The sequence below is a fragment of the Mus caroli genome, unplaced genomic scaffold (genome assembly GCF_978045245.1).
Source record: "Mus caroli unplaced genomic scaffold, Mus_caroli_1 scaffold_16, whole genome shotgun sequence".
Lineage (NCBI taxonomy): Eukaryota > Metazoa > Chordata > Mammalia > Rodentia > Muridae > Mus > Mus caroli.
This window is the reverse complement of record NW_028227271.1, coordinates 48,531,322-48,556,983: the sequence shown is the minus strand read 5'-3', so window position 1 is coordinate 48,556,983 and position 25,662 is coordinate 48,531,322. Positions and strand designations below refer to the sequence as shown.

The following is a 25,662-nucleotide window of genomic DNA, read 5'->3' as shown; positions in this document are numbered from 1 at the left end:
TTTAGTATTCTGCTTAGATGTGCCTTTGTGTACCAATGTGGCCTGTCCACAGTAAAAGCACATTGGGTCCTCCCTTGCAAGCAAGTCTGTTTGGTTGACAACTTCATTGATCTCTTAAGTGGACTCTGGCTATTAGGTTAATACGAGTCAACCTTTTAGAGATGGATCCATTCCTGCAGGCCTTTAAATCAACTTTCTGACTTTCTGTGGCTGAAGTTTAGCTTCTGACTTATGGCGACAGCACTGAGGGTGTTTTGTGAAGATAAATCCGAGGGTGTCATAGGACTTACCAGATCCCACCGCTCTGAGTCACTGTGCCAAGTACACATTGCCATTTGAATCATACACAGCATCTTGATGAACTTCTTCCCTGTGCCCTGGGCATAGGTAAGCATGCTGTTTATCAAGACAGGATGTATATATCTGTACTTTACCCATGAAATATACACTAGACTCTGTTGTGTAGTATGCAAGGACTAATGCCTCATATCCTGCCTGCGATGGTACAGCTACTAACTCTCACTACCAGGATGGCTAATGTGTTTTCCTAGTTTTACTGAATTTTCTATGTATGGGGGTTAGAATGTTGCTTTAATCTATTCTCTCATGTTCAAAGCTGTAGCGGGAAGATTTCTTCAAAAGAAAAAATTGAAGAATGCCCAAAATGGACAGATAAGTATGCTGTTTATCATATATTAGTGGAAATATACTCAAATAGCTACTTTGTACTAAACAATATTCCTAAGAGCTGGGGTAATGGAATGAAAACGTGGAACGTCTCCCATTTCAAGAACTATATAGCTTGGGAACTAGGTAAGTACACAGAAAAAGTTGTCAGTCTTTAAGAAGGATGCAATACCAGCCAGAGTGGCAAGGAAAGTGTATCACAAGAGAGCCATGTCCCAGAGGGGTTGCTTCTGCTGGGGCTTAAATAACAGGCAGGTGACTGCTGGGCTATGCAAACTGCCTAAGGATAGCTGAAGCATAAAGGCTGGAAATTAGGGACCAGTGCTGAGCAATTAAAACAGACACACAGCTTACTGGGGGCTTTCCCCCCAATACTAAAGAGGATAGACATTATTATGCAGAGGAGTGGGAGCCTATTTGAGCAAATGGTAAAATGCTGGGTTTCTTATTCCATTGACTAGGAAGATGAGAGACTGGAGAAGTTACAATCTGAAAACAAAGCACCAGAAAGGACATGGCTCCAGACACTCTGGTGGGTGGAAGATGTGGCCCGGGATAAGGACAATGGGTGTGGAGGCCAAGAATTAAGGATGAAAAGTAGGGGATATGAGAAGAGGTAGCATTTGGAAGAAGGATGTCCTCACCGGTGGCCACTATTAGTGAAATGCTTGTGGATTTGGTACCTGCTGAGTGACCTTTTCCACAGAAAGAACAGCGATGTTGCCTGCTGTTCTGTGGCTGTTTCTGTTTGAGAAATTGAGCATTAAAGGTTTTAATGTAAACTGTGAGCAACTGTGTGTCCCCCACCGAGGGCATCAGCCCCTAAGATGCTGTGGCATTTGTCAATCCGTTTTCATGTTCTGGCACCCGTGGACCCATTAACTCCCGGCTGACAGTTTCCCAGTGAACTGTTCCTCCAGGTGTTGAGGTTGGAGACAAAGGAGGTAATGATTCAGAAACTGGTTTGGTATCAGCTAAGGCTTCTGTTTGTTTTTATGCCCAATCCTCAGCAAAGCTTGCAATGTGGAGATAGACTATGTAGAAGATGGTTAATTGCATCCCGAGATGAGTTCTTGCTTAAATTGATGAAGATGTGGCAGAACTAAGACTTCATTTCACTATGTCTGTGGCTAGACACACACCATACACACTTTCTGATCCTTTTCTCTCCTTTCCTTTTCTCCTTTTTTTATGAATGTCACATCATGCACTCCAATCCCCCTCATCTCTTCATCTCTTTGTATTCAACCATTGTCCTTGCAACCTTTCTTCCCAAAACAAAACAAAAATTAAAAATAACCACCCTAAACACAAACAAACAAACAAACAAACAAACAAACAAACAAACAAACATCCTTCTTAGTGTGGAACCTGCAGTGTGTGTCTCATTGTGTCCCATACTACATCCCTTTGCCCGAACAGATTTAGCCGTGAATGATCATTGTGATGAGTCATTGGTCAGGTTCAAGGCCTCTGGCTTCTGCTACACCATCAATACCCAATCATAAGTGATGCCTCTCATATATCCTATTGTTGCCCTATGTTATGGAGATCCTGTAGCTTCAGGTTTTCAGGACCTGTGGGACTGAGACCAGCCCTCTTACAAGTTCATAGTTGGGGTAGATGATGGGCTGGACCAACTCAGAGCCCTGGATCTGGGCCTGAGTGCAAGCTAAGTTGGTCAGCCCACCTGCTCTCCTGCATCCACACTATCAGGACTAACTCTCCTGCTCACAATCTCAGGGCTGGCTCACCCATCCCAGACACCAGGGCCAGCCCTACTGTGCTGCCCGGGCTAGGTGCTGCACCCCTTCCCTCACTTTGTGCAGCAGTAGGTGAGGGTGGGTGCTTTCCTCTTTTTTATATTAACCCTGTGTGCCAGTTTTCATTGTTATCATTTAAAGATGGGCTAGAAGTTTAGTATGTATTGCTTCAGTGGTCCAAAGATTGCTTATGGAGGGTGTTTTGCAAAACTCAAGAAGAAAGGTATTTTAGGTTTGATTTTATTATTAATTTTCTGGTTTTTAACCTGCTACTGCCAGAGGACATTGTCTCTACTATTTCTAGCATATGGGACCTATTACATTCTCTTTGATGTACACTCTTTGCCTAACTATATGCATGTTCTGTGTGTATTTGAGATCAGATGAGATTGGGACTATCTAGGCATTATGGTTGTAAACTATGCCTTTAAGTATAAAGTGCATTTTCCAATAGCGAGGTACAAATTTTATTATGCACCTGGGAGCCACTTCTTATACTACTTAAATATATATCCTTATTCATCTTTTGCCTTCCACGTGACCCATCTTGGACTGAGAGTGACTTGGGTTAAATTCCTGTACCATGCTTCTGTTTCCTCGTCAACTTTCTATAGCTTCTTCTATACAAGTTACTGCTGAATTGTTATTTGGTTTGTGTTTAAATCTAATACTTCTCATGAATTTTGGTCTTCAGCATAAATCAGCCCTTCTTGGTTCTGTTTTGTGTTCTGTGGCCTGCATCTTTACCTTGTCATATATCAAGATTGAAATTGCAATGGAGGAGTTAGGGGAAGGACTGAAGGACCTGAAGGGGTTTGCAACCCCATAGGAGGAACAATAGCAACGAACTAGAACCTTCCCAGAGCTCCCAGGGACTAAACCACGAACGAAAGAATATACATGGAGGCTGGCTCCAGCTGCATGTAACAGAGGATAGCCTTATTTAGCATCAATGGAAGGGGAGGCCCTTGGTCCTGTGAAGGGTTCATGACTCCGCATAGGGGACTGTTAGGGCAGTGATGTGGGAGTGAATGGGTGGGTAGGGGAGCACCCTCATAGAATCAGGGAGGAGGAGGGGTGCGATAGGGGGTTTTCAGAGGGGAAACCGGGAAGGAGGATAGTATTTGAAATGTTAATAAATAAAATAAGCAATTAAAAAATTAAAAAAAAAAAGAAATTGGTGCTTTCAGTTGCTGCTCCTTTGCATTGGTTTTGGGGGCTCCTGCCAGGTTCTATGTCTTTCACTGCTGAAATCAGTTTGTGTTTGGAGTGTTTCTTGTACTAGGCAGAACTGTGATTTGGCTACATTATCTGTCTGATTGGCAATGCTATATTTTTCCCAGCAGGCAAATGCAATTCTACGAAGTATTTGTTTCCTATTTTGGTTTTTTTTTTTTTTTCCTTTACTGGGGGCAAGTTCCACCCTCATCTACTTGGTAGCAGCAGTTCAGGACCTATCTGGACCTGATGTCTCCTCAGAACCCATCTTTCTCAGCTGGATCTTTGCTTTTAATTCTGCCCTGTTGTTTCTCATATCCTAGCAAAACAGGCTCTGCAACTCCCACCTAGGACGCTCTGTAGATAACTCATCAGCAGTAGACTTAGACAGCAGTGGTATTAAGCTTTAAAAATCCATTCCACTGTCTGTGTAGACACACATAACGGAAATCCCAGTATTATTAAAGCCAGAGGTTTCTCAAAACACTCTGATAATTGATTGACCCCATGTTGTTTATAGGTCATAAATGTTATAACATATAAGTCTCTTGTTAGAAAGAACAGCAGAAAAAAAAACCATTCATGAACTTTTGTTTTCCAAGATATTAATAACTTCTAGGATGTTTCTGGAAATTTCTCTATCTTCCTTTTTTTGTTGGTTTTTTCTTTTCTTTTCTTTTTCTTTTCAAGACAGGGTTTCTCTGTGTAGCTCTGGCTGGCCTTGAACTCAGAAATATGCCTGCCTCTGCCTCCAGAGTGCTGGGATTAAAGGCGTGTGCCACCACTGCCCGGCCTTTTTTTTTTTTTTTTTTTTTTTACTTGTAGAATTAGTACAACAATAACATGTCAACTGTTAGGAGGACTACCGAGTATTAAGAAGTCAGGTATTAAGCAGGTAATATAAAGGACCAGGCATGGAATTCCATAAAGTCTCTAATTATGAACAACAGGAATGAGAAAGTGCGTTCATCCCCTTGTTAAAGGAGTTACCACTCCTGGGATCCTGTTACTTAGACCCCTGCCTGTAGTAGCTACTTGTTTTTTGTCTTTGTTTTTGTTTTTTAAAAGAAATGAAAAACATTATTTTTCAAATGTGAAATGTCACAATATTCAATACAACAACTAATTCAGATTTATTAAAATGGTAGTTAGACTATTGCATAGACTATGAAAAGGAACATGTATGAGTTGAGTGCGTCTGTAAGCCATGACTTTGCAATTGTCTGACTAAATGTGTTAACATACAACCTAGTACAAGAGGAACATACTGCAGATTGTGAATTTATTATATCTGATACTTGACATTAGATTCTTGAGAGAAAGGGGTTATTTGGTTAAGAGGGGAGGACCCCAGGGAGGAGAAAATTCTGAGCAGTCAAGCAATAAACTGCAGGTCCAGGGAATCAGTAGAAAAAGAGGAGGGACAAAGCAGAATGGGGAGGAGGGAGATCATCTTGGGAGGACTACCTCCTCATTCCATCTGGCTTGACTCCTCTCTCACTGCTGCTGCTGCTGTTGCTGGCTTTCTCTTATAAGCAGCCCATCCTTGTATTGGTATGAGGTCACTAGGATGGGTGCTGGGGAGGAGTACAGAGGGACGTGACAGGTGGTTGGAGCCAGAAGGGCCCAAACAGCTCCTTAGCGTGGATTCACTGGGCCAAGAACTAAGACCCACATGGAGTTTGGAAGCAAAGAGTCAGTTTTCTCCCTGCTCCAATCACTTTGGCTTTTTCCCATCAGCAACTGTGACCCTAGCCAAATCCTTCCCATTTGTGGGAGTTGCAGCTGTCCCACACATGTGGTAAATAAGGACCAGTAGAGCTGCTTCTATTTTTAGCACTTTAATGCGGATGCAAAGGTCACCAAGAGTCCCCATTTGCTGGCTCGGTTCCTCAGCCTCTTTCCCTCTCCCTCTTTTCTTCTTAATTCTCTTCCTTGGTACCTTTTCCTACAATCAAATCATTTTGGAATGAAATGAGACCATAACTTCTGCTTCACTTTTACTGTACTGCAGATTGTCCTGAATTAGGTGGAATGTCTACCTTGTGGCCTGCAGAATCACTCATGGACTTAGGGAAACTGTACAGCAGTCTCAGATTGATGCCACTTCTTGCCCTCCTATGGGAGAGAAGAGCTTTAGGCCTTCTGCCATCTGACCCTCAGAGGGAAACTGGCTGGAATATAATCTCTGTCTTTCAATATTCTTCTTCCTCAGGCTTGGAGGGTGGGAGGACCTTTCATTCTATTCATGAGATCCATGGAGTCTTTTCAGACACAAGCACAACCCAGCAAATTCTGTCATAACCTCAGAGGCTAGGAAAGTTTCCCCCGTTACCTGTTTTCAGGGTCAGCCAAGGTCATGTTCCGGGTGACATAACACATCTTGAGGGGGATGCTTTTCCGGTCTCTATGGAAGGAGAAGGACTGGGATGACAGAGGATCTGCAGAGCCACCCCCTAATCTTGGGGACTCAGGTGGAGGCGTTTCCCATCCAATCTCAGACACCGGGGACCCTTTCTTCACGTAAGGTGTGGCTTCTCTCATATACTTCACTATAAAGAAAAAAAAAGACAAGAAACACTTTTAGGAATACCCCTTTTTAGGAATACCAATATGTGGTACAGCATACAATGTATAAATAACACTTATATGTTGTGGTCAACAGCTGCCTAATTGGACTTAAGGCTCAGTCAATAGGAGGCAACACAAGTCTGGTTCTGTAAACCCAGGCAAGAATGAGATAAAATGTTTATCATAGAGTAGTGCCGTTCTCATCCTTCAGCAACGAAAATTCTCTTTTCAGCAGAAGGCAGTTAAAGAGATCTGCAGCTTGCCCAAATGCAGAGAATAAATGAGTGTTCATCCCCAACTGGGACACCTATGACAACTACATTTAAGACTCATACAACAGAGAAGAAAGTCTGTAAATATTGTAAGAGGCACAAGACCAAGACAGCGTCAGCTAGCTAGTGTCCCCTATACTGGACAGAAAAACTGCACCCATGAACTTTCAACTATATAGGTGTCTTCACAAGACCACACCAGTTAACATACCAATATGGATGGAGCAATATTTAACAAGGGCTCAACTCCTAGATGAAGAGCTATAGGCAGTAATGGCTGCTGAAGGATGGATAATTAGTTCTCTCTTGAGATGGGCCCCCGATTGTTTTCCCAATCTTAGTGGTCAGCCCTGAACACATGTACATATAAGCAATACTAATGGGATTCAGTAGATTTTGAGTGAGTGTATGTGTCATGAATTTGAGCAAGGTCATGAATTTGAAAGAAGGTAGTTGAAAGGACACAGAAGAGTCAGAAAGGGAAGAGAATGGGAAGTGGATAATGTAAATACACTGTACTCATATGAAATTTTCAAGAGAATAGAAGGTTATATTTTTGGAAAAATCTCTGTCTCTGAAAGAAACTTGCACTGGGCATGCTGTTAGCACCAAGCCTGTTACATTCTGAATGAGATTCAGGCTTTCTGCTTCTTTCAACCCAATTATCCTATTATTTAAATTCCGTATCAATGTCAATCTTAGAACTTGCTATTACAATGTCCAGCAGATGAGAATTGCAGGTACCTTTTTTTTTTCATCTGTGACACTGTCTATCTTTTCTGATTATAAATCATATTGTGGAAGACTGAAAACAAGTGCGCAGATGATGTGAAATGTAACCCAGGCTGAAAGACTATGATTTAATGCACACATACAGATTCTAGCAGCTACATCATTGCCCAGGATCGTGTTATTATGCACAGAAGCAAGGGTAGACTTTTCAACTTCAGTGGTGCTGAAATCATGTATACAAAGAAATGAATACAAACATCTATATTCTAGTGGCAAAATCTGTAGTAGTAGAGCCATTATTTCTCAAGGCTAAGAGTTAGAAAATTGAGAGGTTAAATATATCATAATCTCTATAGGCATTAAAATGAGGTAGATATGCACATGTTGATGGCACAAGACTTGGAAGATTGATGATTAAGGAAAACATAAAGCAGACAGTGCAATATCTTTGTGTATAAAAATCACAAATATAGGATGGGTATGGAGGCATATGCCTTTAATCACAGCACTTGGGAGGTAGAGGCAGGGGGATCTTTGAGTTTGAGGCCAGTCTGGTCTATAAAGCAAGTTCCAAGACAATCAGGGCTACACACAGGTAAACACTGTCTCAACAACCAAAAGTCAACACTAAAACAACCCTAGAAGTATATGTAAATTTGTGATTATATACTTCTTATATATGCATATGAATATGTATATAGACATGTATGCATATATCTCTATATATGTTATGTATATGTATACATACATATATGTGTGTATGTATAAATATATGTATATCTACCTGTATGTATACATACATATACATCATATACATATATATGTATACTATCTATATTTATATATCTTCAGTTATTTTTAGTACAAATTCTCGAAAATATTGATAGTAGTTTGTACCAGAGAATAGAATGAAAAGCCAGCATGATAGAAATAGGCTTTTGTTATCCATTTACTATCTTTTTGTGTACTTTTATGTTTAACTACATTTACATATATATATATATATATATATATATATATATATATATATATTACTTTTTTAAGATTATAAAGGGTAACAAGCCTGAGTAGAACATACAGAAGTTCTGCTTTTTCTCATGTTTGCCTTATTCCTTAGATATTTTTTGAGTTGGCAGGGCGACCAAGATTTTAGGAACATGCAATATGAGGTTTTATGTTCTCTCTATGAGCTTTCCACTCTGGTTCTCTATTGCATAACAGGCAGAGATTATAGCTGAGGTCATTACCAATGACAGTGGATTAAAATGAACAAAATCTCTGGGATGGCTTGAATAAGTCATTTCAGAAGCTGATGCTTCCATGGTGTAAGACTGAAACCAGGTTAGGGAGGCTACAGAAAGTAGCGCATAGTTTCCTTACTCAAGTGTTATAACATGAAGATGACTCTATTAGTGTTATTACATGAAGATGACTCTATTAAATGCTTTGGGTACTGAATCTGGATCCTTGGACTGTATCATAGCTGCTGTGAATTTGCTGAATACAGAATGTCACCATTTCCTTGCTCCACAAAGCTGTGTAATAGAGGTGGCAAAGCCTGGGAGGCTACAAAGTTGCTGCCTGACCTCCCACAGGATCAGTGCCTCTAGGAAATCCTACTGAAGAAGTACAGAAGCCATAGCATGGAGAAGAGGGAGCCAAGTTTTATAATAGGAGTAAGAGAACTTAGAAAAGAACCTGTAGGCACGAATCCAGTATTTACTAGGAATCCACAGCTCAGTCCTCCCAGCAAACCTGTCAGCAGAGATTAAAGTCATAGGAGGAGAGAGGTGACTCACAAACAGATCATTTTAAGAAATGTGTTATGACTGAGTAATCTGTTTAAAGAGGAGCACCAGCATGGCTCATAACAAGTGTAGAAGCCTCATGGAGACTGACTTTAGCTACACAAAGTTGGAAGGAATGGGACTCTTTAAAAACATTGTATTTTTACTCTTCCATAAATTGTGTGGGCTTTGTATATGTGGTGTGTGTGTGTGTGTGTGCAGGCACATGTGTATGAGTGTAAATGTGGATAAAGTTTTAAAAATTCCAGGAAGATGATGGAAAAATGTCAGAAAAAAGTGCTGATGGAGGATAGGAGTGTCTAGGAGAAGGATCACATGGAATACAGAAAGAGAAAGAAAGATGGAGGAGTCACAAGGGAGGATTTGAGGTCACAAGAAGGTGGGAAGATGATAGAGCTGAAGAATCTACTAAATCTATAGACTTTGTCCCCAAAATACCACAATGGTATTTAATACCCTAATTATGCTAATTAAAAAAATAAAATGTGACTCATTGCCCTATTTCTGCAGACGGTAAAATTGTGTGGCTTTGTTGTCGAGTTGCACTTACTGGGATATAGGATATTCTGGTAGCAGTTGGGATAGAGGCTTTTGTTTTGTTTTTGTTTTTGGAATGGATTCTTATCATTCAAATCATTCAATCTAGTTGGAGATGAGAGTGATGGCTTCAGAGGGAGATTCAAGAATGCTGTGTGGGTAAATGGCACTTGAACTCAGCCTTAAAACATGAACATCACATTAAGAAACAGAAGGCTCATGACTGTTCTTTTATATAACACACCCTGATTTGTAACTCTGATCACAACTCCATAGCAGAGAAAAATTTGGTGTTGGTTTGTAAGAAGGATAAGAAAAAACATTTGTAATGCACTCAATCATGAGCAGAATATTGAATCAGGTTACTTACACATTGTCCTATAGTTAATCTTCACAATTACTATTTAAGGACTCACTTTATATTTGTTAGGGAATCCAGGGTCTGTAGACAAAATTATCTAGGCTACCATTCCTTCATTGAGTCCATGTGCCCATAGGCAATAAAATATAAAAATATAGTTATCATTTTCAGAAAAGCTTTGTAGGATTATCCTACTTCTACCAAACACATAGGTCAGTGTTCATATATACATCAATCATTCATGCTTAGAAGTTTGTCATGTAGGGGGTCACATGGCTAGCAATAGGTAGAGCTTTACTTTGTTTATCCAGAGATGCTCTTTCGTGATATCTGGCTATGCCACTTAGATGAAAGATGCACAAAAGTTGAGAAGTTTGGATTTTATTTTAGATAGTAGCAATAATGATTATCAGTGAGCAATACAGTGGTCCAATCACTGGCCAGTTATAGAGAGAATTCCTGGAAATGAGACTTAACTGCCTAAAGAAAAAGATATTAAACATAGGCCTAACATTTTTGAGGGCACAAAGGATTACTGTCAGTGATAATCCAAGTAATATTCTAAATATCCTGCTTAAGCATGAAAAATTCTAGAAATATGTGGCTTGGTCCACTTGTGGGGCAGAGCTGATAACATATAAAAATCTTAGCCTAAAAGCAAATACTTGCCAAGTACCCACTTCTTATATGGTACATAATTAGAGTAATTTACATAGAAAAGATAGCACAGCAAGGCCTTGAGGAAAGTTTGCCTTCTTGGGAATAATATTTAATGTAGAGTGATGCTCTTAACCAGCCAGTAGAATATAAAGACAGAGAGGATACAGTAATAAGTGACTACGATGATCTAAATTTTTGCTCATTCACCAAAATTTATCAGTTTATTTTTACATACAAAGGATTGTGCAGCCTGTGAATGACACAGAATTATCCTGATGGGAAGATATTCAAAGTCCAGAAGAGAGGAAGCTTGGAGGAGCAGGTGGCAAGGAGATTTGTGTTAAATTTTAAGCCTGGTTTAAGGATGTACCACAGTGCACAGGTTTCTAGCTTCCCAACAGTATCAAAGGATTATTCTTTATGGAAGAAAACAATTTCATCCTAGGCTGCAAAGAGTGCTGAGAACCGTTTCCAAAGGCAATGAGCTGGTGCAAAAAAAAAAAAAAAAAAAAAAAAAAAATCAAAGAAAATGTGGCACACTAGGAAACAAGGTACCTTGAGTACAAGCAATTGATGGTAGCAACAGCTATATGTACTTAAAACCTAAAAGAGAGTGGAAAAAGAAACAGAAGTTTGAGAGAGTTTTCCAGAGAACAGTTAAAGAAGTGACCTAACTAACTAGTTAAATTCAAATAAGATGTCTAGTATTATAATTGATAATGATAATAATATAACAATAATAACAACAAGATAAGTAGTCCACAAATTAAACCTACATTAAAGACACACACATCAGGAGGAAATAGTGAATAATGAATTACACAGAGAAGATGGCTCAGTGGGTAAGAACATTCTACAGATCACTTACATTCCATTCCTAGTGTCCATGCCTGGATACTGTCTATAGCTCCAGTTCCAGGGTGATTCGATAACTCTGTCCTACATAGATACACGGAATCACATACATTTACCTCTATACAGACACATGTATACATACACACAATAAGAAATGAAAACTTAAAAAAATTACAATGTAGCACAATCTTTTAAAAGCGATGCTAAATGTTGACTACAGATTAAGAAATATAGGACCAGAGAGATGGATCAGATGCTAAAGGGTAGGTACACAACCAAAAATAGAAAATTAAGAGAAATGAAGGATAAACTGTAGAACCAGAAGAGTAGAGTGGGAATCAATTGGCTGAGAATAAGAATTTTCCATATGGAAATGCGCCGAGCCACAAAGTCTAGAGCTCTTGCCTTGGTTTTGTCAAACAAGACAAGACCTGACAGCTTCAACCTCAAACTGAATAGAAGTAATGTGCAATTTCTTCCTTACCCGTTGAGTTGGCTTAACAGTTCTCCTTTCCCTTTGTGCATGTGCCTCTCCAGAGCCTTTCAGCTGGCACCTCTGGATTTTACTAGTATTGGGTATGAGTGTCAACAAAGTTCCTAAATAAATCCTGATATCTCTGGCAGACAAATGTTCCAACTAAAGAAAAAAGGAGTGCAAGGTGGAGTGGAGAAAGTTGCAAGGCCAGATAGCCTGGTATTATGCAGTGGCGGAGAAGAAGATACCCCCAGCGCAGCCAAGACCAACATCCAAAGCTGTCTACTGACCTTTGCACACATGCATGGCCCCTACATTCATAATACTCAAGGGCTTGCGTGCACCACCCCCATAGCCTTTGTCCAGAAATCCTGCTTCAACAACAAAAACATAAAACACTTTGTATTATTTATCTTCCTCTGTGCTGGGCATGTAGCACAGGATCTCACCCATGGTAGGCAAATGTTCTATATGGAGCTCCATCCACAACCCTTAGATCTTGCTTCTGTTTGGTAAGCATGGAAAGAAACGTATTCTTCTGCAAAACTAATATAAGAGAAGGCCACTGGATTTCACTAGCAGTCCATGATTTCTCACCAGAGGAAGTAAGGGCGATCCAAGGTACCAGCGGCCACAGAATTTCTACCCGATGGCTAAGTACTTGAGTCCTCTTCAATCCCTCACTGAGGCCTGAGACCAAGGACCTCTATGTGGAGAGTAAGAATGATATAGAGACCTCTGGAGGAGACACAGTAGTGGCCCTGACAAGGACAAAGAACATGTGAAAGCTTTCCCTGGTTCTTTGTATTCTAAAACCATTACACATAATCAAGTAAGTGTGGTCTAATGAAAAGAAAGGAAGGTGTTACCTAAGGCCGAACTTGTCTGGGCCAGGTACTCCAGATGAATGAATTGAATAGAAAAGACTATTATGAATTTAGCAAGTTTGGAATTGAATAAATGATTTAGTGGGGCTACTCTGCTTCCCAAAGTGCCAAGAACTCTGGATTCTGCCGTCTTCTTCATTGCATTTTTTTAAACCATACCTCCTGATAATTTAAAACAGATGCCTGAGTTCTATCCATTGAGACCCACATCCCATGAAGACAAAAGGAAAATGGATAAATAATAACTCGTATCTTAGTTTCTTTTCCTGTTGCTGTGATAAAATCACCTGGCAAAAATCAACTTAAAGGAGAAGTTATTTGGCTCACTGTTGCAGTTAAGTTGAAGCAGTTAAGGGAGGGTGCAGCAGCTGGCTGCATCACATGCACAGTCAGGAGAAGAGGAACTGGATGGAAGCATGCATGCCAATGGTCAACTGAATCGCTGCTCTTCCTTCAGTGTCAGGGGGAGCCGATGAAATGGTGATGCCCATCTTCAGTGTGGCTCTTCTCATCACAGTGCACAAAACCAAAAAAGTCTTTCACAGGCATGCTCACTGTCCACCCATTTCAGACCATTCCCCATTATGACATCCAGGTGACTCCACATGTGTTAACTGAAACAACCAATATACACACCGTCCTTCCTTTAACTCCACCTTCTAGACACTGCCAAGCCAGTTTTGTTTACAATGTACTGACTAAAACTTAAACACAACCACATCTAGATGGAAAAGCAATTCCTTATTATGAGTACCTCTGGCCACTTAGCTGAAAATTGGGGTGGAAGGAAAGCCGTTATTGTGGAAGTATAAGAAAATGGATGCCAGATGCCAGGGTCCAGCTTTCAGGGCCTAGCACTTGGATATGCTGTAATTCTTTCTGAGCCTCACAGCTTAGATTCATATCATATAACTAAAAGCCTTAGAGTAAGCGATAAAGGATTCATTGTTTCTTTCTGCTAAGCATTTCCTGGGCACTAACCCTACAACATCCTATGGTACAAGCATTATGGTCAACCCTATTTTATCAATGGCACTGCACCAGAAAGGAGTTAAGTCATATACAAGATATTTTGGTGCTAGAAGTTGATAGAAGGAGGAGATGAATTTAATAGTGTCTCAAGCCCTTACATTTAACCATAAACAATACTATTTCTCTCACTGCTTTAAAAAATTGACACCTGTGTGTGTGTGTGTGTGTGTGTGTGTGTGAGTCAATATTTTCCTGTCTCGGGAGAAAACATTCAATTAAAAGGCTGTTCCCTGTAACATAAGAGAGTTTGATTCTGTAAGCCTGAACTATTAAACTGTGGCATTTCAATAAGCACCTTTGAAGACACCATAATATATATTCATAATAGAGGGTTTAACCTGGCAGAACTGAACAGCTACTATCTGCATAATTACACCTCCGTGTACTTACAGACACTAATTTCAGGCAAAGAGCTTTTGAAACCAATCAAGAAACAGCCAGGCCCAGTTTGGGGCACCTAATAATCAGAACTAATTAATAAACCATGGCCTTTCTGGGCATCATGAATTAAAAACTGTGGTTGAGCAATTAAGATTCTAATCTTCAGTTGCAAGAAAAAGAAAAAGTGGGAGGCCGGCTGTAAGAAGTCTTCTTCTACACTGCAAGTTTCTTTCAGTATGTTGGGAGTTTTTCATCTGAAGGGCAGCCAGTTGCAAGACTTTCAAAAGAACTCTCAAGAAAGCCCAAGTTCACTAGGCCCCCAAGTTACCACAATGAAATCTTTGTTGGGCCAGGCAGATGACATTTAAAAGCAAAAGCAGACAGAGCTCCACAGGAGGAAATGCTTTAGGCAAGTCTAACCAGCTCTCCTAACCAGGCTTGTTTCTAAGGAGCCTGAAAATGTGTTTGATATGTTCAAGTTTTCTTTTTCAAAACAACAACAACAAACGAGATTCAGGTTTCTGGGAGGAAAAGAAATACTTCATGACTCCAGGGAGTGTGAACTCCAAATGTGAACTTCTAAACGTGATTGACGGGAGGAGATCAGCTGATGTTGAGAAATGCAAGTATTCAGACCTTCAGTGAATCATTCAAGCTGAGCCCAGGCTGTTGTGTGTGGAATATGCTGATAAAACGCCAGATCACACATTCCCTTCATGATACCTTCCTAGGTCACCTTCTGAACGATGCAGGAGGAAATCGTTCATGTTTCCAAGAAGACCGAGGAGTGATGAAAGAGGCAATCTGACTTTCTCTCACACTCCGCTAATTTCTCAGCAGGCTGATAGTGTAGTGGAAAGAGAATTGGCCCTGGGACTCAGGGACCTGGATTACAGTTCCAGATCTGGCACTAACTAGCTTTCCAGCCCTGGGCAAGTCACTTCACCTCCCTGATCTCATTTTCCTCACCTGTCAAGGGAGGAAATAAGGTCTCTAGCTTTTAAACATTGTGTGATTTCCTGGGAAGCTGCCTTCTCCAAAAAGTGTATGTGTACGTGTGTGCAAATACACACTCTTCTTCTTTTTCTCCTTCTCCCCCATCCCCCCCCCCCCTCCTCCTCCTCCTCCTCCTCCTCCTTCTTCTCTCTCTCTCTCTCTGTCTCTCTCTGTCTCTTCTTTTTCTCTCCATCTCCCCCCCCTCTATATCACACAGAAACACACACACAGACACACACACACTTACACACATTATGTTGGGGAGTTGGGGAGATAGCTCAGTCTGTAAAGCACATGCTGTGTTAACATGGACCTGAGTTGTGATCCACAGCATTCAAGTAGAAAGAGAAGAGTGGTAGAGTGGTAGTGAATGCTTGTAGACTCAATGCTGGAAAGCTGGTGACAGAAGCACGTTCCGGAGTTCCAGGCACGTTAGCAAAACCAGTGAGCTATAGGTCCTAATAAGAAACTCTATCTTGCCTGTCAGTGGTGGCACATGCCTTCAATCCTAGCACTCAGGGAGCAGAGGCAGGTGGATCTCTGAATTTGAGGTCACTGTGGTCTACAGAGCAAGTTCTAAGGCAGCCAGGGCTCCACAGAGAAACTCTGTCTTGAAAAACCAACCCCACCCCATCTCTCCCAAAAGGAAAGAAAGAATGAAATTCTGCCTCAGACAAACCAGTGTGGGTGGCTCCTGAAGACAACAGAACTTGACATATGATCTCCATATGTATATGTACACTCATGTGTGCATAACCACATGCAAAGACACATTCTTCCACTGTAAACATATATGCTTTCACATGTGGAACATGCATGAGAAGACAGCAAGAATACATGAGTCCAGAGGCTGGACTAGGCTTCCCGACTCATACATAGCAGATGTGCAGCCTGACCTTCATGTGGGTCCTAAACAACTGGAACAGGGGTATTCCAAAAGCTGTTTCCTGTACGTGGGATATGGTCTTCTAGCTGGGCTGCCTTGTCTGGCCTCAGTGGGAGAGGAAGTGCCTAGCCTGGCATTGACTTGAAGTGCCAGGGTAGGGGGGATACCCAGAGAGGCCAACACCCACTCAAAGGAGAAGGGGATGGGGGAAGGATTGTGGGAGGGGTTGACTGGGAGGGGACAATGAAAGGGATGTAAAGTGAATAAGTAAAAAATAAAATAAAAACCAACAATAATGTTGACTGGCTCTTTGTACTGTCATCCACAGACAACCATGCTCCATGTGTACCAAGTTCTATTCAAAGGCTGGTACAATCTATCTTTTGACTTTGTGAGTGCCTACAGGCCCCTTGCATATCACAAGATAAGCTTATGCTGAGATGGCATGATCCAATCACAGCCCTCCTGGTCTGGCTGCCTTGTCTATGAGAATCATTATCTCCATTCCTTTACCGGGCTCATTTGCTTTCCATCTGCTAAGTGGGTTATTGAAGACAGGACCTTAGGACGCATTTGAAAAAAGGGTCAAAAGGTTCTCAAAGGTTATGAGGTGTGAAGCTGCTGAGTATTACTACGGAGAGCCAGGAGTCAAATGCAGTGGGGAATCACATCTATGGCAGATCTTTAAAGACTTCAAATACAATTTTCAAATTTTTCTGGTTTCATAATTTTTATTTATTCAACTTTATACCCTATCCCTTGAGAATTTTGCACATGTATGTAATGAAATATGACCCTAGTCCTTTTTTCATGGTTTTGGGAATTGAACCTAGGGCCTTATGATTGATGGATAGATGCTTTATCACTGAGATGTGTCCCTAGCCCTGACATTATCATTCAAAGGAACATGCCATTATTCATCAACAAAGCAAGATTGTTGCCCCACAGTAAATCAGGGGCACAAGGCAAGTATCCAATTCCAAGATAGCCCTTGTTATCGCCCAGAACGTACTGTTTTGTTAGTCATCAACGGGCTCTTGCTTTAGGGAAGTCTAAGTGTTGGAGTTATCACAGTAAATGAAGTCAGTCTGGCTGTTGTCCCCAGTGGCACCTACATTCCCATGTGTGGAGTGAAGAAGGACATTAAGCAACAAAGAAATATAAGGATCACTCTGAAAGTATAAGTCATAGCTAGATGGCTTTGCTGGTCTGTCATAGTTTAAACAGAGACATTCATCCTCTGGCCCCTACTTGCTTCCTGTCCTTGTCTTAGGTGATATGGTTTCCATAGTTCAAATGCGCATGCTAAAGAACTGCTTAATATTCTGAATGTGTCAAACACCCATCTGTCTCTGCCGTTTGCATAGGCAGTTTTCTATTTGGGGAATCCTCTCTATGCCCACCAAACCTCAGTTTAGGTTAGACTTCCTTTCTTGGAGTCCTCAGCCTCCTCCAGACATACTTCCTTTCAATCCAACCATGTGTAGTGGGAAAAACTCTATCGCTACTCATAGGATCAAGATGGTAAGTCTCAGAATGATAGCTCATTGAATCTGGTGGCCCAACCAGTTTACAACTGTTGTAAAAGTTGGGTGACCACAGTAGAAGAATGGAATGAGACTCAATAGTTTCGCTTCCCAGGTCTTCTGTCTCACAGCTATGTGGACTGGGGACGCTTTCCCTAACCATCACCCGGTTTCTATTCTTCTGTAACACAAGGAGAAAAAGTAATGCATACCTCAGAGAGCTGCTGTGTGGTTCACTGAGGTCACACACACACACACACACTCTCACACACACACACACAAAGGACTTAGAATTGTATAAAGTATATATAAGTACTCATCGGGGTTTAAAACTATAAAACGCTGTGAGTAACCAATTTCCATCTATGTCATAGCAGTGGTCACAAGGCTGGGTACACAGCCTGGGATTACATAGTAAATGGATGGCAAGATGGATCTCCAGATTTATTCTGAAGTAGGAAGAGTTATGATAACTAACATTTTTTCCAGGCAAAGCAGCAGAGGACAGGGATTATCAATCGTTCCTCGAGAGTTGCAAGACCCAAGCGTAACAAAGGTTGGAGACTCAAGAATTGTGCCTTACAGAATTGCAGATGGTGAGACTTCTTTGCAAAGAGCCAGATAGGAAAAGTGTTTTGACTGTCTGGCCATAGAGCCTCCATCATAACAGTGACCTACTACAGTACCACAAAGAGGTGATGGGTGTTATGTAAACACAGTGACATGGCTGCCTTCCCAATAGACCTGCATTTACAAAAGGCAGCAGGCTAGATATGAGTCACAGGCTGTCATTTGCCAAATAACACAATAACTAACTGTGAGTTAATGACTACTTGTCATATTTTGAGCTCTGGTTTGAACATAAGAGAAATGTTAGTTCATTAAGGGAATGTCTATGAAGCAAAGCCTAAAGTTCTGCCATATAAGCAAGGAAAAGTATGGCAGTTCCTTGCCTGATGACATCAGTAATGACTTGGAGTGTGGGAGGATGAGCTGATGTAGTCTTCTTCCAAGGCTCCCACTCCTAATTACTCCAGATGTCATCTCCTCAGACATTACATACTGCTTCCATACAAAATTCTGTTTCTCTATTCACAAAGCTTTTTGAACCTCATGCTTGATACAATGATCTGGTCTGTCAACTATGTCTTAGAATCAGTAACTTATCAACACATATAACTATGGCTTCATATAAAACAAAACACAAACCAGGTTAAAGAAGGCTGAAGTGGTGGAATGGAGGTCCCTCCACATCCTCTATCCCATACCTGAAGCTATAAGATTAAACAGTGGGTAAAAGGGTAAGCAGGTTGTTGAACGGCCAACAAAGAAGTCGAGCATTAAATAAGAGGGATGAAGATACTGTGGTGAAGATCATGAATGTTAGGGTCTAATGCTGGGGTTAAATTACTAATTCTTCTGTGTAGTCCTGAGAAACTCAGCATCCTCTTCTGTTACTTATATCTGCCCCACAGGGCTGTTATGAGATTAAATAAACTAAGACCTTATGTGTTAGTCACCACTGTGAGGAGTTATCTCTACTACAATAGAAAGCGTTTAGGAGACATAAATATATATGGTTTGGAACAAAATTATTTTGTTGGTTTTGTAGAAGAAGTAGAGTCATGATTAGTGCACACAGATGATGGAAGTCATATCTGGGCTTAATCCAGAAGGAATCCACTGAGGTGGTGACATCCCAGTTCCTAGTGACATTTAAGCTGAAACTGGATGTGGTGTCTCACAGTCATGTTGTAGAGAAAAGTTCTGCTTCATGGAAGAGTTGATTGAATCTTAAATCCTTTAAGCTGTCACATGCTAGGCTGTGATTCCTTGTGGAATGTAGTTAATCAAGATACTAATCCAAAGTCTCCAATAGAGTGAGGTCAATTTGCAGTGCATTATCAGATAAAGTCAGGCGGTGCGTTTTTTCATTATCATATGATTAGCTGTGTAACAGTTGGGCAACTTGGTAAGGCGAGTCTTAGAATCCTCCTCTATAAAATGAGGCAAACTAAGGTGTTCCTTAAGGCAGGCAATATAATGTGGTTGTTCCATGTCTGAGACTTGGGTCAGAGGATCTGGGCTTAAATCTTAAATCTTCCCCTGAACAGTGGTGCCTCTTTAAGGAAGGTCTGAAGCTCTCTGTGACTCAGTTTCCTCCCTGGATCATAGCATAACCAATATTATCTCAGAGGATCACTATAAGGCTTGGCTATGAAACAGTGTTGAAACCTCACATGACACTCAAATTTAAATGCTATTATTATGGTATTAGCATAACTATTGTTATGAGGTTTCAGTGAGAAAATGCATTGCAAGGACACTCCAGTAAGCACATAAAGAATCAGAAGCCAGAGAAATGAGGGTAATGTTAAAAGGCTTTTATTCGTCTTAGTCTGAGTATGTTATACACTCAGGATAATAGAGACATCTGAAAGTAAAGTTCATGGAGAGGTTAAGACAGATACGATGGTTCCTCAAACCAGACAGTATTGTGAATACTACTAATTTTCAGTGCTCAGGATTTCATATCATGTTCATTATCGTGTTTTCCTGAAATAGACATAAGAAGGACCTTTTAGAATCTGACTGCACAATTTGAGACTTCCATGCCCCAGGAAGTGAGACTACAAGAACTCCCCCCAATGAATCAAACCTTCTCTGCAAACCACAGAAACAGATGCAAACACAGTCCCCAGAGCCAAGGCCTGTAGGACTCCAGAAGTGACCTCACTAAGTATGTGCACAGGAGGTTTGTTTTTTCTTTCTAAAGGTCAAACTCAGATTGGTCTTGCTTAACTCTGTCTCAGGAGACTCATGTCCAAGAATTAGACTGGGATGACACACGAAAAACCTAAGCAGCTCTCTGGGAAGAGGAGAGGGAGGGAGAGGAGAGGAGAGGAGAGGAGAGGAGAGGAGAGGAGAGGAGAGGAGAGGAGAGGAGAGGAGAGGAGAGGAGAGGAGAGGAGAGGAGAGGAGAGGAGAGGAGAGGAGAGAGAGAATAACTGCAAACAACAAACCAACTCAGATACAAAGTAACAGTGCAAAAGACAAACTGAGATTCTGAAACTTCAATGCCTTGCAAGTATCTGACTTGGAGTTGGATGCCACATCTCATAAATCTGCTTGGAAAGTCCCTTTCAGTAGGGCTACTGCACAAGTCAAGTACCATAGGAATGTGGGTTAGATGAGCAATTAGTTACTGCCTATGCATAGAAAAGGTATATGGATAATATGAACATATTTGAAATAATAAACATACCCTACACTAATTGCATTAGAAAGTGAATTGCCAAAGTAGTGTACATATCAAATGGCAAGAACATAAAGGTTATAAAAGGAAATGAAAAAAAAACTGGGGAAGTTTCTGTAATATGCAATAGAATAAAATGTGAAGAAAATCTGTATTATAAAGCAGGAAACAGACACAACAGAGATTGAACAAAAATTAATACTTAACACTTCTGACAATATCATAAAAATAAGGGAAAATGTTGCTTGGGTATGCAAATTCCTAGGAAAAAAGACTCATCAAAACTGAATGAAATAGTAAAAATAGAGGGAATAGATTTAATTTTATAATACATATAGAGAAAGATAAATATCCAATATAGAGTTTAATATGTACATATGTGTATACACACACACACACACACACACACACAGCAGGCTGATCTCGACTTGCTCCATATTTCAGGCTGATGTTGAACTCATGAACCTCCTGACTCAGCCTCTATTGTGTTAGGACTGCAGGAATATATCACCACTCTTGATAAGTGTAACAAATTCTTAAAGGGATTGTATCGTAGTTACTCTTCCTGTTGTTGTGATAAAATACTCTGACAAAACCAAATTAAGGAAGGGAAGGTTTATTTTGGTTCATAGTTCAAGAGGGCAGTCCATTGTGGCTGAGAAGGGAAGGCATCAGAAGCTCTGGGCCATCTGTCACTCTAAGTTCCCAGTCAAGAAGAAGAAGGGGTGGGCTGGCGGGATGGCTCAGAGGTTGAGAGCACCGACTGCTTTTCCGAAGGTCCTGAGTTCAATCCCAGTGACCACATGGTGGCTCACAACCATATGTAATGAGACCTGATGCCCTCTTCTGGTGTGTCTGAAGACGGCTACAGTGTACTTACATATAACAATAAATAAATCTAAAAAAGAAGAAGAAGAGGAAGAAGAAGAAGGAGGAGGAGGAGGAGGAGGAGGAGGAGGAGGAGGAGAAGAAGAAGAAGAAGAAGAAGAAGAAGAAGAAGAAGAAGAAGAAGAAGAAGAAGAAGAAGAAGAAGAAGAAGAAGAAGAAGAAGAAGAAGAAGAAGAAGAAGAAGGGGTGATGAATACATGTGTGTGCTCAGGCAACTCTCTCTCTCTCTCTCTCTCTCTCTCTCTCTCTCTCTCTCTCTCTCTCTCTGTCTGTCTCTCTCTCTCTCTCCCTGAGAACAGTTCCATTTACTCTTAGCATGGGCCCTCCCACCCCATTTAAGCCAATCTAGATAATCCTCATCAATATTCTCAATGATTTGCCTCCCAGGTGATATAGATTTTGTCAAACTTACAGTCATCACTAAATCATTGGAAAATACCAGAACTACATATATTAGTCAGTTTTACCTGATTCCTAAGTAGAATAATCAAATCTTAAATTATTTCAATAGGTGAGCAGAGAAAGATTTCCAGTTTATAAATAAATGCAGGATGATTTTTTTATATTAAAACCATGATCAGGAAAATTCAAAACAGACAATGGGCCAGGCAACTCCAGTGATAAATATAAGTGCAAAAATGCTGAAAGCTATCAGCAAATCAAATCTAACAACTATATAGTAGGAAGTCCAGCACATGCAAGTATGAAATATGGTTATAATACAAGATTGCTAAATATCAGAAACTTTAAGGCTACAACTTAACATGTTAAAAAATGGATAATGTATGATTACACCATTTTTAAAATATATTTTGTAAAATATATTTTATAAACTCTAGCTATGGCAAAGCACTCAAACTAAAATCCCCAAGAAAACCAGAAGCAGAAGGTAACTGCATTAGTTTGTTAGAGAGAAACTGATGGCCACAAATAGCAAAGTCAAAACAAAACAAAACAAAACAAAACAACAGCAACAAAAAGGAGAATACTGAAGACATGTCTTCCGATCTCAACTCTGCAGTACAGCCACCCTCTGTTACTGCTCCCTATCAAGGTTCACTAAATTCCTAGGCTAGGATGGAGACAGCAAAGAGCCCTTGTGGTCTAAGGACTGAAAGGTCAACAAGACTATTCAAGGGAACAGATGAAAAACTGAAGGAGAAGGAAGGAAAGAAAGACTGAGTGAAGATAAGAGGAAGAACGGGAGGGGGTTAGAGAGAGAAGACGGGATTAAGCATCTGCAGACCTCATTTGAGCAGGGCTGTGGAAACAGCTCAGTTCATCAAAGCACTTGTCATGTAAGTGTAAACACCTGAGTTCAGATCCCAGCACCCAGGTGAATGGAGCCTGGTGTTTCTGTAATCCCAATGTGTCTGTGGTGAGATGGAGGGTGGAGCCAGAATACCCAAAAGCCAACAGACACAGTGGTGAGCAACAATAAGAGACCCTGTTGTATAGAAGATAGAAGGTGACATCTGATACCTGAGCTTGTCCTCTGAGATGTCATGCATGAACTTCCTAGCTGCTTTTAAATATTGGATGCTCATGGGTCCTATGGAAATAGACAATATACACTTTTTTTCATTGTTTACACATGAGCTCATTCTAACCCTCTTGCTTTTTCTTTCTTTGACAGACACACACAGACAGACAGACAGACAGACACACACACACACACACACACACAGAGCAGGGGCAACTCAGTATATTTGAATTTTCATAGTGACTGCCATCCTACTTTTCAATCTTGTAGTTAGAATATCAGTTATATCTTCTGAAATTCTGAAGCTATCTTACCTATAAAATTAGACTTTTCTACAATCTTGCTTAATTAGGTAGATAATGACATCATTTAAACTAATAGAAAATAAGGGGACAAGCCTGGGCTTGCTGACTATATGAAACCATCTTAGCATCAGAAATGTAGGGTTTGAAATGTAGACAGAATGTCCACAATGGGACTATGTAAACAAGCCTAGAATCCTAAGAGTGGCTTTGGGGAGTGATCAGAACTTTAGCTATGGTCCCAGCAGAAGAGATTCAAGGTAATACTGGTGCTGGCTGACACTCGCTGAATGCGACCTCAATGCCAGGGATCAGCATGAGCAAGACCTTTACGTTCTCCCAGTGACCCATGAGCTGGTCCTCCTGTGGCTCACACGTTACAAACAGGAACAAATGAGGCCTCTAGATTCCAGGGCCTCAAAGTTGTAGTGTTGTAGGCAAGCGCCTCCAAAGCCCTTCCCCTTCTTTCTTTGCTGGGCCAATCTGCCTTTCTGGTGTCACACCTGACTTAGTATCTTTTTTTTCCCCTAAGAGCTATGGAATCTTGGGGAGATTGCAAAGTTCCCTGTGCCTGATATCACTTCTCTGAAAAAGGAGAAAGCCACACCAGTACCATGGGACTGTTACCTTAAAGCAGAACACACATGGGCATTGTCTGACGTATAGAAAGAAAGAAACACCGTAAATGGTAGTCTCCTTTGCTCTTGTTCCCAAAGCAAACCTCCCAGAGACAGAGAACAAGGACAAAGGGAGGTGTCACCTGTGTAGCACCTGAGAGCATTGGAGGCCTGGTGATATTTTCTTACATCTCAAGCCCTCCATATCCACCATCCTCCAGCCAGCCCAGCAGCAGTAAAAGGGCCAGAGCTAAGCATCAGAGCTGGAAAGGGAAAACAGCTGGTAAGCTGATGACTTACGGCCTTCCTCCTTTCCTAAAGCACTATCTGTGTTCTCTGATCTCATCTTGGAGAAGGGAAGACGAGGGAGGAGGGTGTGGGTGTTGGGAAGGGAACATTTTAAACTAAACATTGGAAGCCTATTGGGTCATTTAAGACCCAGTGCCCTCTAACTGGGGGAATACAGGCTTTGAATTACACCTGTCTGCTGTAAGCTTCTGGTTGCTCTACAAGTGGAATGATTTCTGGACTCTCTAAACCCGCGTGTTTGCAACAGTAAGATAACACATCTCCTGTCTTTGTTGTAAATATTAAATTAGATAATAGTAGACATTCAGAAATGTTCTAAGAAGACAACTTTACTGAAGTACAGATGGGAGTTTTGAAACAACCACCAGGAGCACTCCAGAACTTGCCAGCTCAAAGAGCATTCCACTCTCAGAGAAGAATCCTAAGCAAACATGCTGGTTCCGGCAAGGAACACACATGCATGAGGTCTGGGGAAGCTGAGAATGTGTCAGATCCCCTGGAGCTGAGGCTACACAGGCAGATGTGACCTTCCTGACACAGGTGCTGGGAACCAAAGTCTACTCTTCTGCAAGAGTAGACAGTGCTCTGATCCGAGAGCCATGTCTGCATGCCCTAAAAGCAGTTTAAAAACTTTTTTCTTTCATTCTAAATTCTCATACTATAAGGCAAAGTAAACCCAATGCCCCAATATCTCATACCTCATCAGATGAAAGCTTAAAGATCACTAAATAGGTGGTTTCCTTCAGAATTACAGCTTAGATATTCTGTCCTGGGTCTCCCGACTTTCCTTGATGCTAACTGAGAGTGAGATAAGTAGTTTCTGACCTGACCAATCATTTTGCACCAAAAAGTTCCAAGCATTTCTGAAACTGTGAATTCCTTTCTATCAGGGCCCAGACTCTTCACTCTTGCATTCTGTTTAGCACACACTGTTCATCTAAAGCCATCACCCTGTTGGAAAGCCTACAAGCCACATAGGACTTGTGACCTGCACCAGTTAAACAGGGCTCTGATACACAACCAAATTCCGTCTACTGTATTATCTATGACAGCCGAGCAAACTTTTTATCACCAAATAAATTTATTATGGTTTTTATATATTAAAAAAGATTCTCTGTGTGTGTGTGTATGTGTGTGTGTGTGTGTGTGTGTGTGTGTGT

General features: G+C 40.9%; 1 protein-coding gene across 1 annotated transcript in view; it reads right to left on the bottom strand.

Annotated features, from left to right (window-relative positions):
- Sntb1 (syntrophin beta 1) overlaps window positions 1–25,662 on the bottom strand; it is a 264,253-nt gene that overhangs the window by 150,517 nt on the left and 88,074 nt on the right. Inside the window, exon 3 of the mRNA XM_029469797.2 lies at window positions 6,004–6,220. Coding sequence (XP_029325657.1) covers window positions 6,004–6,220 — 217 coding nt within the window. The remainder of the gene's footprint in view (window positions 1–6,003; window positions 6,221–25,662) is intronic.